Consider the following 13,885-nt stretch of genomic DNA (forward strand, 5'->3'; position numbering starts at 1 on the left):
TACCCAGCAAGTATCCTTTTAATAAACTCTTTCCAACCAGAGTTGGTTTCTTTTCCTTGTAACCAAGAACTCAGACAGTTAAAAGATATTGATGTTAGGAGATGAATGTAGGAAACTCAACTTCAGGAACCTGTGGGAATAGGTTAGTTAGATGATTGGGAAATACCTTGGGTTCTATTAATTTTTAAATACAAATTAGTTTTTTAAATGACTAATTATTGCCTGTGATCTCCAGAATTTAAAGTTTTTTGTTTGTTTGTTTTTTAATCTAAACAACATTATTGCAAGTAGTCATCCGGTGCAGTGTGGAATTCCCATTCCTTCAAACTTCAGAAGCAGGGACAGTTTGTCCCCTAGATCTTCACATCCTAGTGCACACTGGTAATGATTTTGTTATTTAAAAAATAAGGTAACATTGGGGTAACCTGTGTCTTTAACTGTCTGGATTCTTAGTTTCTGGAAAGAGAAACAAGCTCTGTTGGGGAAGGAGTTTATTGGAAGAATATTGAAGGGCTCACAGAAACAGTGAGAGGCTTGAATTAATTCCCTGAAGAAAGGGGAGGAGTGAATTAACTTCTGGAGAGCTCAGAAGTCATCCAGCACTCACTGTTTGGCCATGGTGGTTCTTACCACTGCTCTTACAAACCACCACTTCCACTGGACACTATTGCTACCACTGCAGTCACTAGAAACCACTCTTGCTGCCATGAATGGGTCTGGAATACCTCTTTGAGTCATTATTTTCATATTCAAAGTCTTGAGCTGAGGCAGAGTTTAAGTCATACACAGTGTATTGGCTTCTGGTGTGCATGGTGTGAGTGGGGTCTTCCTTAAAGAGACGCCAGGCATCATGTAGTGAGAGGTTGGCCATTACTGTAATGGGAGTCAAGTCTTTTCTCCCACTTCAGTGTTCAGTTCTTTCTTCCAGTTTGTATACCTTTTATTTTTTCTTGCCTTGTCACATTTACTAGGAACTTCAATGCAATGTTAAATATTATTGAAGAGAATGAACACCTTTGTTTTCTTCCTGATCCAGGAAAACTGTTTATTCTTTTACCATTAAGTTTGGTATTAGCTCTAGGATTATGGCCTTTAAATAAGTTGAAGAAGTTTATGTCCATTAATCCTGGGTCTTTTATTATAAAAGAATATGGAAATTTTATTAAATTGTTTTTCTTCTATTGAGATGATACATGTTTGTTGATTGCTAATATAATGAATTATATTGGTTGACTTTTTGTTTGTTTATTTTTTAGTGTTGGTCATAATGTGTTATCCTTTTTATATAGTGGTCAATTTTGTTTTCTTAAATACTTGGTAAGATTCATCAGTGAAGGTATCTGGACTTGCAATTTTTTTTTTAAAGGGAGGGTTTTAGACTATGAATTCTATTTCCTAATAGATGTAGGAATATTCATATGTTGATTTATTCTTGAATAATCCTAGGTAATTTCTGTCATTCTAAAATTTGTCCATTTCATCCAGAATATTGAAATTATTGGTTTAAAGTCATTCATAAATCCCTTATGATCCATTTGATACTTGTAGCATGTGTAATGATATTCCTCCTCATTCCTGATGCTGATAATTCATGTCCTTCTGTTTTTATTGACTAATATGAATAGAAATTTATGTTTTATTCTCTTTCTTCATTGTTTATTTTCTCTTCATTGATTCTTGTTACTTTTTTTTCCTTCTACTTTTTTGGAGTCAAATTTGTTCTTTATAGTTTTTTAAGGTAGAAGCAGCTTTGTTCATTGATTTGGCACTTCCTTTTTTATATGAGTATTTAATGCTATAAATTTCCCTAGAAGCACTGCTTTAGCTGCTTCTGTAATGTGTTATGTTTTTGTTCAGTTCAGAATATTGCCTGATTTACTTTTCTCTCCTCCTCAACCTGTGCATTGTTTAATTTTCAAATATTTGGGGATTTTCCAGATAGCTCTTTATAATTTTATGTTCTCATATTTCTCTGCCTTTGGCTTTTTGGTGTGCTTTCTGTGAGATCACCACTTGGGTTTGCGGAGGAGTCACTGATCTGAGCCCATAGGTCACTGCACAGGCTCCCTCAATATAACCTGAAGGACACGAGTGTGTGTGGACTGTGGCCGCCCTTTCATGGTTGATGGGTGAGAAATGGGGCCAACCCTGCTGCCACCACTGCTGTACTCCTCAAGGCTGAAGATCAGAATTTGTTAAAAGTCTGCCTGTTAGACAACCAAGTCCCCAGTTTCAATTTACAGCTCTGTACCTGAGAACTCTGGCAGCCAGGCATCTAAACAGAGTTTTCTTTAGTGAAATTGAATGATGCCAGAGTTAAATTCCTTGCAAAAAGAGCAGAGGGGATTCCTGGATCATCCTGGGAGATGAGTAGAAGTGAACAACAGGAGAGATGGCCATCTTTGGTTTCCCCAGTACCCTCTTGAAAGGCAACTACTGCAAGGTTCAGATTACATTTCCTATTTGCTATCTGTTTTTAACATGAAACTTGAGACTTGTTATCTGTTTGTGCAATGACAATATTTACAATAGAGAATTATCAATTTTAATATATATGTAGATGACCAACCAATGAGTGAGATCTTCTCTTTAAAAGGTAGAACTGTGTTCATGTAAGGAATGTCCTATTAAATGCAGACTGGACTTTAATGTCCAGTCCCTAAATTGTGAATGATAGTTTGCTAGGTATTATAGATACTTTAAATTTTCTTCTCAGTACCTTTCTGGGTTTTCTAACCTTTTTATAGTAGACATACATTATTATGTTTAGATAACATATTTTTACCTTTTAAAGGTAAAATCTAGTAGAATTATGAAACAAATATGAGTTATCAGCTCTAATCCAGTGACTTCAGGTGTAGGCACTCTGAAAGTAATGATTTAACAGCAAACTGAGTTGAACAGAATTGTCTCTAAAAGTGTTTTCCAGAAGCATCTATGCAAGCCTTTTATAATGTCAGTTTTGACTTCTCCACGAAAAATTGCAGGTTCCAAGAAAGGCCTTCTGGCCCTGTTCCCAAATCAGAATTCCTTAAGAAAGGTAAAATTACATTGTAATCGTGGACTTTATAGGCCAAGAATATCCTTGTTTCTTCTTCTCGCCCCCTTCCCTGTCCTCATACACTGGTTATTGCATTCCTGCTGTGGAGGGGCAGAAGATTTTTAACACTCTCCCAGCACCTTTCATTTAAAGAGTAGACAGGTGCCAGTGTTTCATTTGTTCACTAACCCAATGTTCCCTCTCTGTTCTGTCCACAGGCAGCTGGCTAAGAGTCTTGGGCAGGCCGGTGAAATTGAGCCTGAAACAGAAGGGATACTAACAGAGTATGGTGTAGATTTCTCTGATTTCTCCTCAGAAGTTCTAGAATGTCTCCCCCAAAGCCTGCCCTGGACAATTCCACCAGAGGAACTCAGCAAGAGAAGAGATTTAAGGTAAATACAAGAAATCTCTAATATCTTCTGCCTTATAACCTATTTCCTAGGGGTTGGATGCAGAAGTTTCCGTCTTTCCACCAACATTCAAATTCAGTTGAGAATTCAGTGTTTCTTGAGTATTTAAGAAGCAAAACTGGCTTATGAGGTAAATCCAGCACAATACCATTTTATGTACAGTTCATGAACTCAGAATGGTTTTTATATTTTAAATGGTTGGAAATATTATAATAGTAATATTTCAAGAAAATTACATGAAATTCAAACTTCAGTGTCCATAAAGTTGCATTGGAGCATAACCATGCTTATTCATTTACAATAGCTTGTGGCTATTTTGCACTACAACTGTAGGGTTGGGTAGCTGCAACAGAGACCAGGTAGCCTGCAAAGCTGGAAATACTTACCATCTGGCCTTTTACAGAAGTTTGCTGACCCCTGTTCTGGACCATTCTGATTTCAAAAATTATAGGTGCCACTTCTTTTCTTCTCACTGTACCCATAGGTCTGGTCAAATAAAAGCAGTGTTATCTGGTTAGAAATGCTTCCTCTAAGTGGGCCTCTCTAGGCACAGACCAAAAGATTCAAGACTTCTGTGCTTGGAGTCTCATTTTAAAGCTTTACTTTTAGGTCTGGAATTCGTTGGAAAGTACTTTTGTGGTATTTTTATAACAACATCTTCTTTGAAGATGTTTCTTCATTGTGGGATGTTAGTTCTTTTCTGATATTTCTCTTCAGAATTTGGTTTCAGTACTGGCATTCGTTTTGTATGCCACATGGAGATATTTAGAACCAAGAAACTTTTCATACAACCCACTGAGGCTGTGGAAGGTTTTTACTAAGGTTATCCCATGTCAGAGTCTTTTCACCACACTTGGTCCCTCTGTGCAGCTGAACTTACAGTACCTTCCACTCTGGATGCCCATAACTCCACTGACTTTGAGAGTACTCTTCTGCCCCCTCTTGCCATTTTTTGTCAGTGTGGCTGGTGGAACACACATTATATTTGAAGTCAGCTGACCCAAGTTGCTATCCTGGATTTTTGTAGTATTCCCCTCTCTCCTGAGCTCTTGGTGGTGCATGGGTACATTATCTCCTCAGGGGCTCTGAGATCTGGGACCTCTGACCTTTATTTACTTCTATGAATCTTGGTTTTCTCATAAACAGATTGAGAAGTTTGTTTGCTGAGATCTTTCCCTGAATTTAGGAAGCTGTAAAGATTTGCTGACAAAAGATCAGAATGAATGGCTGAACTTTTTTGTTTTAATTTAGTATATCCATGCTGCATTTTTGACCAAGTATTTAAATGTACTTACTCTTTCTGAAAAAACTCTACTTCCTGAAGTGTACAAAGAATACCCAAAGAAGTGCACAAAGAAATATGTATGAGAATGATCATTGCTTTATTGTAAAAGTGAAACATTAAAAACAGTACTGATATACACTAATAAAGGAATGGTTTAATAACTTGGGTATATCCATATTATAACATTCTCTCCAATTGTGCCAAAAGGGGCTAGATGCATGTTGACTGTCCTAGAACTGTGGCCAAATACTGTTAAGTGAAAGAAACAAGTTTCAGAATAATATATGGGCCTGTTCTTATAAAATAATATAATATAAAATGATATAAGTATATATATAGAAAATGCATATAATACACATACACACAAGTATATATGTGCAGCAAAGAATCTAAAAGAAGGAAACTATTATCATAATAACATTCTCATGGGGAATGAATTCAATGGAGTGGTAAGGAGGTAGGGAAGTAATATTTTACTTTTCATTTTGTATACCTCTGCATTTTTCAAAAAAAAATTAACTTTATTATAAATACAAATGTAAGAAAATAGATGTGCTCTTCTCTTCTAGCGTGTCTACTAGCTGCAGATAAATACTAAGCATTGCAGAAGTCACAGGGCCCAGTATTCCTCCAAGCTCCACCCTACCATTTCTCTGGCCCTCATTGCCTTGGACTACAGAATTACAGAATGTACAAGGCCTTACTCTGCAGAAAGCCTCTGTTAAAGTCTACTTTGCTTGCTGTGGAGGGATGGAAAGGTAGAGGGACTTTAGGATGCTGTGTGCCAATTAGTGAAGTAACAAGGATTTTAAAAAAAAACAACACTACTTAAAGCTTCAAATATGTTTTTCCCTGTCTGCTATCTCCAGAATTATATTTTTAAACTTCATATCTGATTTTTTTTATTCTTTGCTTTAAGAGTCTTTCAACTGTTTCCTGATACCTTAGATAGAAATCTTAAACAGTGTTGAATATACATTTGTGTTTATGCATATGACTTCATTTTAACATTATAAGCAAATGTACTTCTTCACTAAACTATTATTTACATTATAAACACAGATGAAAGTAGAAAAATTAAAATGAAGTGAGAATGAAATAAATTATTAAATATTTTACTTTTACTTACAAAGGTGTAGAAGACCTGGTTTGTTCACATTAACAATTTGCTTTTGGTGAAAGCAATTTGATTAATTATTCCTTTTTGTTATGTTTACATTTTTTTCCATTAATTTGTTTTTAAATTTTGCTTAACAACTTTGAAATGGAAATTCAAAAATCTTGTTTAGTCCTATATATTTTGCTACTTGCTTTAATGGTTATAATAAATGAAAAAGATATATCTTTAGAAGATAAACTGAGCTCACTAAATCAATGCTCATTTTTTAGTCCTAGTAACCAGTTACGTTCCAATTCATTTTGAAATATATTTTCTCCCTGCCTGATGTCATACTTGTGGACTAATTGAAAGGCACTGCATCTTCAGTTTAGAATGTTTTTGTTTGTTTGTTTGTTTGTTTTAAGATGGGTTCATAATCCTTGGTTATTCTTCTGATGTCATCTTAAAAATAGAAAATTCTATTAAGTTCAGGTGTGTGACAGTTTTTTAGTTTATACACTATGTCATTTTAAGCCTCAAACCATATAATCAATGCATTCAACAAATCCAGTTTTTAAAATGTCATCTTCAAAACATAAATATTATTTTGTTTTCAAGATGCATTAACTTTTTTCTTAATATTAAAATGCCATCTTTACATTGAAGGGATGGATTTAATGTGTTTATTTTTCCTAAATGATATTCTGGGTAATATATGATTGGTGGCCATTATTTTTAAGTCATAATACAGCTGGGGATAACTTTATGTCAGAAATAGAAGAAATGTCAGCTTTGCCATTTTTCTGGTATCAGTAGTATTAATAGTAATATTGATATTTTTAGATTAATATTTTCTTTAATCTCTGGATCTTAGCAGGAATATTTTTATTACTTGCCTTTATTATAAGAATTGGTTTAAGCTAAAACTAATCATATCTATATATCCATGCAGCTGGGCCTAAATAAATACCCTTTAATCATAGTGGGCTGAAAGCGTAGGTACCAAGGAGCGTTGAGGTTGTTGCCTTGTGTTCTGGAGTGCTGACTCATCTGCATGCCTCTCTCACCCTGTGGCCCAAACACCCAGTGAGGACACCAGAGTTAATTCATACGTTTGTATAGCTGTGTAGTCTTGATTAATTTCTTACTTTTTACAATAAAAAATTAATAAAGAGAAATATATTGAAGTGTTTGGATCTGATTAGATTAGCTTTTTCTTTGATGTTGTGATAGATAATAAACAGTTTTTCAGCCAACAGATAATTATTAAACACCATCCTGGCCACTAGAAATATGAACCAAAATGGACATGGTCTCACAGCAGAAGAACATAAGTCAAATGTATTAAACAATAGTCAAATATGGAATTGTAATGAAGGAGGGAGGCACTTGGTACAAGTACTTGAGATAGTGTGATTTCTTCTGCTCACGGGTTCAGTGTTCAAAGAGATTTTTTAAAACCAGTATTTATTTTCTGAGGAATAACAAAGGAACTAGCATTTTCCATCAAATGCTGAAGAATATGTGCTATATTGAATAAACTGATACATATTCTCTAAACTCCTAAAATCAACTCTTCTGTGTCTTTTTCCTTCTCCTTCTATCTTCTCTCCTAAAACATTTATTTTCATATATTGTTTATATATGTATAATATACATGCATATGTATATTTAATATATAGCTATAGGAAATACTAAAAACACTTGTTCTTCAGGGAAACAGGTTCATATTCAGTAAAATTACAGCAAAGAATAGCTAGTGCTATAATATTGGTATGAGTAAAGTGCCAAGGTCATTGGTATATGAGCTGAGGTCTGAGAAATGAGCAAGCATGGGGGAGCTGACCAAAGCTGTCTCCATTGTAGTGCTAGCCGTGTCAGCAGAAGGGCAATATGTGCCCCCGAGACTCTGAGACCCCAAGACCCTTCTTTGACAGGGCTTGGCAGGTCTTTGGTTTGGTAGCCTCTCCATCCCCTCTCCTTTGTCACCCTGGCTTGGAGCCTGCAGTGGTACTCTGGCTCTAACTATGTCAGAACTTCTACATACCCATTTAGGTTTGGTATTTGAACAATTATATTTGGAACAGAAAAGTTCCATCAATCTTTAAACCTCATAATCCAATTATGTCAGTAAAATTCCAGTTTTTTAGTCCAGTGGAATTGGGGTAATATTTTGCAAACTGCAGTTGAGAGAAATAGTGTTTATTTTGAAAAGAAAAATGGTTGGTTAGCAATTTTTAAGAAGTAAAGCTGGTGTGAACTTGTAGGGGTGATCTGGCCCTTCTGATTGGGCTCACCAAATTTCTGGTCCTTTGGCTACCTTCTCTAGAGAATCCTTTCTTGCATGGCCTAGACTTGTAGCTCATTGTTAGTAGGGCATCTGAGGTTAAAAAAAGAAAAACATCAGGAGCAACACCAATACCACAAATCTTTGAGGATCAGGAAGACACTCTGTCCCAGGAAACTGCTTAAAGGGGATGGTTGGTTGCATCAGAAGTCCAAGAAACTCAGTGTTATTTCTGAGACTGGATGCAGTTACTTCCCATTTCACTCATTGTTTTGTTTCATTTGTTGCTAAACTGGAATAGGAAACTAAAGCTTAAAAGCTCAATTAATGTGGAAAATGAAAATCTAAATATTGGAGAGGAAAATACCACACTAAACTAATTTTTATGTTTTTCTTGTAGTTCGTATTATTGTGGATCTTTGAGTTACATCACTTTTCAGTAAAGCTTCGTTGAAGTGGAGGTGGTTTCTATAGCTTTTTACAAGAGAGCTTGTGGGTATCTATTTCTTTACTATGCCCTCAATAAAAAGGAAGCCCAGTGACCTCCACTGGACTATTACAAATGTGAAACTTGGCACTTAAAATTGCTTGCTCTAAATTTTCCAATTGCTTCCCCGCTTTCTCTCTCTGTCTCCCCCTCTTTTTTTCCATTTAATGTCGTTCTGCCAACTAGTGATTTTATTATTATAAGTGGGACATTGTATTCACTTTTAAGAAGAAATATGAAGTTGGAGGTAAAATTACAAACTGCAGCTTCTTGACTGCCAAAATAGAAAACAATGAGCTAAAAATACTGAGCATAGAAAGGGTGTTGTGGTAAGAACTATTAAAATATCTTCAAGATGGAAATGTTCCAAAAAGCCAGAAATTTCCTCTCACTCCAGGTAAAACCAACCTTGAAATAGAAATTTGAAAGGAGTGTCACGTAATACTAACATTTTTCAGGTCAGTCCTTTTGTGGGAGAGATTTTAAACATAGCTAACTAACATTAAAAAACTGATTCTTGCTGTTAATCAGGAAGTCCAATGTGATTAAATTGCCCTTTAGAAAAGGTCCCCTTGGGAATTCAGTGTGGCAGCCTGGAAGGAGCTCTAGTAGTCAGTTCTAGCTTTCCCAGGACCTGCTGGCTGACCTTGGGGAAATCAGTTAACTTTGGGAAGGGGTTGAGGGGAGTGAGCAGTTTCATCTTTTATAAGATGAACCTTTAACCAGGTTAGAATTTTCCAAAAGGTGTTGGTAGGTCAGGAATTCTTTGGGATTTTAATAGGTGTTATGGAGAAAAAGGATTCTGAAACCAAGTATTTTTTTAAAATAGTGGGTTAATAGATTTCTTAGAGCTTTTTCCCCTGGAGATCATCTCACTGAACTTGGTATTCCATTGAGTATTCTTTACAAATTAGCTGAACCAGACATTTCAAACCTTCTAGTTCTAATACTGCGGTAACTTTGTGTTTGAAACAATTCTTCTGAGTTAGTAAGAGACACCTCTTCTGGATTTGAAAGAAAATAGTATTCCATGGGCCACACAAGATGATATTGCAGGAAATTCGAGAGTTGTGCTTTAAATCTCAGTTTTTCCATTGCCAAGGGAACCCCATATTGCCTTAGCTAGAGGGAAGCAAGATCAAATTGTTTGGCATCAAGTAGAGAAGCTGTTATTGTCATTTGAAACTAATGGCAATATTATTCCTTTCATGTAAATCCCAACTCACTGATGGTGAACTTACAGGAAACTCATAGATAGTAACTAGGATTAATGGATCCTAAAGTAGATTCACAACTGGGCATTCTTAGTTTTAAGTATGTACTTTCTTTAGTAATTTTCCATCCCATAAAACTTATGTTGATAAATAGCACTATTCTTAAAGAATACAAATATTCAAAGATGAATAGATTTTTGTCTTAACAGGTGGAAAAATGCCTACTGGCAAGAGAAGATAATATTTAAATCTATTTCCTAGAAATATTTTTATAGCATTGTAGAAATGTGAATGCATGGGCAAAATGACCAATTTCTACATACTATAAATAAGGTCTATTTGCAATTGTACTGTAATGATATATATAAAAAATTTATATAGGTGACCTGTAATTTAGAGCAAACTGGAATATAGAGATAGCTAATAATCAGGGTGGCAAAGTGTTTTCACTGTTTTTTCTATTGAGACACTATTCAAATACTGTAAATTCCACCCTTTTAAATTGTACAATTCAATGGTTTCTTACACATTCACCAAATTTTGCAACCATTGCCTGCCAGCGTACCCCATGTTGCTTAGAGGAAGGACTCGTGGAAATGGACTTGCCTTGGACATTCGCTGTGACATTGCATGTATGTTTGAGAAAGGTGACCCTGCTCAAGGACCAGGGTGGATCCAGGTTTAGGGTGTATCCTGCAGGTTTTAGGAAGTATCCCCCTCCTTGGGTTTAGGGCATGCCCGATTTAGGACAATCTGGGTTTAGGGCAGTTCCAGGTTTAAGGTTATTGCTGCTGGGAATAGGGCGTATCCTGCTGCCTGAGTTCCCGTTGAGTTCTCCTGGAATTCAGAAGGTATTTGGGATTAAAAGCCTGGGGGAGTACGTGTATTTTGCGGCAGAACCTGAATTTCCCCAGAACGTGTGTAGAGGCCGGTGTGAGTTCGGGAATAAAGAATTGCTGTTTGAATCTACAAAGCTGTGAGTGGCTCGTGATCTTGTGCCCAGCCAGACTGCGGCAATTGCCATTATCTAATTCCAGAACATTTTCATCATACCCCAAAGAAATTTCAGTTAACTTTTACTCCCCACACCACCCACCTAATTTCTTGCAACCACTAATCTACTTTTAGATTCTCTGGATTTCCCTATTCTCAAATAGGCTTCTGTATTGTGTAGTTAGCTTCTTTTATTTAGCATGTTTTCTTTTTAAAAAATATTATTTTAGCTGTAGGTGGACACAATATCTTTATTTTGTTTGTTTATTTTTATGTGGTGCTGAGGCTTGAACTCAGTGCTTCATATGTGCTAGGGGAGTGCTCTACCACTGAGCCACAACCCCATCCCCTAGCAAGGTCCATTCATATTATAGCATTTATCAGAACTTCATTTCTTTTTATGGCTGAATACATTGTATGAATGTATCACATTTTGTTCATTCATCAATTGACGGACATTTGGGTTAATTCTGTCTCTCAATTAATATGAGTAATGCTGCTCTGAATATTTAGCTGTAGGTTTTGCTGTGGGTTTGTATTTTCAGTTCTCTTGGGTATATATCTAGGAGTGGATTTTCTGGGTCATATGGTCTAGTCTCTGTTTAACCTTTTGGATAACTGTTAAACTGTTTTCCAAACTGGCTGCATCATTTTACATTTACACTGGCAGTGTATGATTATAGCCATCGTGCAGATGTGAAGTATTAGCTCATTGTGGGTTAGATAGGTATTTGTGTAATGATTAATGATGCTGGACATAACCTTATGTGCTTCACTACCATTTATATGTCTTCTTTGAAAGACATACAAATGGCAATGAAGATAATTTTGGTTATATTTTTAGTGTTGAAATTATAAGAGTATTTTATGTATTCCTAATATGTCATTTATTAGATATAACACTTGCAAATATTTCTACTGTTTATTGTCTTGCACTTTTTGGATAGTGTCTTGAAGCAAATGGTTTTCTAAATCTGATAAATGCCAGCTTGATGACTCTTCCTTATATTGCTTATATTTTTGATGTCCTAAGTAATCATTACTAAAAGATCACAAAGATTTACACATGTCCTTGTTTTAGTGAGCTTTAGTGTTGCTCTGATCAAAATACCCAACATGAGCAATGTAGAGGAGAAAAAGGTTATTTTGGTTCACGGTATCAGAGTTCTCAGTCCAAAAATGGCCACCTCCATTACTCTGGGTCCAAGGTGAGGCAGCACCTCATGGCAGAAGGACATGGTAGAGGAAAGCTGCCCCCTCATGGCAGTGAGGAAGCAGAGAAGGGAGGGAAAGGGGGAAGGGGCTACAGGAAAGATGTGCCCTCTGGGGTATGATCCAGTGACTCCCCTCCTCCATTCATGCCGTGTCTGCCTATAGTTACCACCTTGTCCGTCCATTCAAACTAGGATGGACTGAATAGATTACAGCTCTCATAATTCAGTCATTTCACCTTGAATATTCTTGCCTTAACACAGGAGATTTGGGGAGACACTTCATATCAAAATCATAGCATATGCTTTCTTTTAAGAGTTTTATAGTGTTCTTATGTTAATGCTGATGATCCATTTTATGTTAATTTTTGTAAATGGTATGAGGTAGGAGTCCAGCTTCATTCTTTTGCATGTGTATAACCAGTTGTTCCAGCACCACAGGAAAAGACTATATTGTTTGAAGATTCATTGCCCATTGAACTGCGGAAAATCAGTTGACCATAATTATAGTATAGGTTTTCTTGAGAGTATAGACAGACTCTCAAGTCTATTCCATCAATCTAGGTCTATCTTTATGCTAGTATCACACTATCTGTATTATTGTAACTTTGTAGTAAGTTTTTTTTTAATCTATGTAACTGTAACTTTGTAGTAAGTTTTGAAACTGAGAAGCATGAGTCTTTCAGCTTTTATTCCCCCCCATCTTCAAGATTTTTTACTATTCTGGGTCCCTTACATTTTCATGTGAATTTTAGGATCAGTTTATTTATTTCTAGGGGAGGGGGAAAATGCATTGTGTTGAATCTCTAGATCAATTTGGATTAGTATTGCCATCTTACCAATATTAAGTCTTCTTACCTATGAGTATGCAATGTCTTTCCATTTATTAGGGCTTTAATTTCTTTCAATGATACTTTGTAGTTTTCAGTTAATAAGCTTATATTTTTTAGTTAATTTAATCCTATGTATTTTAATGCTATTGTATATGAATTGTTTTCTTAATTTTATTTTCAAATAGTTCATATAATATTGAGAAATAAAATTGATATTTGTATAAAAATCTTGTATCCTGTAATCTTGCATAACTCATTATTGGATCTAATAGTTGTGTGGAGGGGTGGGTGGGTGTTTGGGGGCAGAGCAAGCGCGTGCCCCTAGGGATTTTCTTTATCGATAAGTTTATATCATCTGCAAATAGAGATAGTTTTAACTCTTCTTTTCCAATCTGGATGCCTTTTATTTCTTATTCACTTGCTCAAGCTATAACCTTCAATACAATGTCAAATGGAAACAATAGGAGTAGACCTTCTTGTCTTGTGCATAATCTCCAAGGGAAATCATTCAGCCTTTCAGTGTTAATTGTATGGTAAGCTGTAGGCGTTTTGTAGATACCCTTTATCAATTTGAAAGTGTTCCCTTCTGGTGTTCCCTTTTCTCATGAAAGGGTGTTAGATTTTAGTAAATGGTTTTTCTTTGTCTATTGAGATGGTTCTTTAGTAACACATTTCATAAAATTTGGTTTACTAGTGTCCTTGTGATGATTTTTTCTAAGGGATCTTAGTCAATAGTTCTCTTGTGATTTTTTTGACTCGTTTTGGTATAAGGATCACGCTGGCTCATAAAATAAATTTTGGCTTAATTAGAAGAATTGGTGCTAATTCTTCTTTAAGTTTTTGGTAGAAATCACCTATGAGGCCATCCAGTGCTGCTTTTCAATCTCTTCTTGTTATAGGGCTGTTAAACTTTACCATTTCTTCTTAAGTCAGTTTTGGCAGTTTGTATCTTTCTAGAAATTTTGTCTTTGCATCTTGGTTATATAACTTATTGGCATACAATTATTCACAGTATTCCCTTATAGT

At 35.6% G+C, this 13,885-nt stretch overlaps 1 protein-coding gene across 9 annotated transcripts in view; it reads left to right on the forward strand.

The window, feature by feature from the left end:
- Positions 1-13,885, forward strand: part of Dis3l2 (DIS3 like 3'-5' exoribonuclease 2) — a 356,506-nt gene that overhangs the window by 179,431 nt on the left and 163,190 nt on the right. For 8 of the 9 annotated variants that reach the window (XM_026396261.2, XM_026396260.2, XM_026396266.2 and 5 more), the window contains one exon: positions 3,259-3,432. In XM_026396261.2, coding sequence (XP_026252046.1) covers positions 3,259-3,432 — 174 coding nt within the window. Of the gene's footprint in view, positions 1-3,258; positions 3,433-8,521; positions 8,601-13,885 lie in introns of those variants that run through there. The other variant, XM_026396268.2, reaches the window with a different exon arrangement.

The sequence above is a fragment of the Urocitellus parryii genome, chromosome 1, assembly GCF_045843805.1.
Source record: "Urocitellus parryii isolate mUroPar1 chromosome 1, mUroPar1.hap1, whole genome shotgun sequence".
Classification (NCBI taxonomy): domain Eukaryota; kingdom Metazoa; phylum Chordata; class Mammalia; order Rodentia; family Sciuridae; genus Urocitellus; species Urocitellus parryii.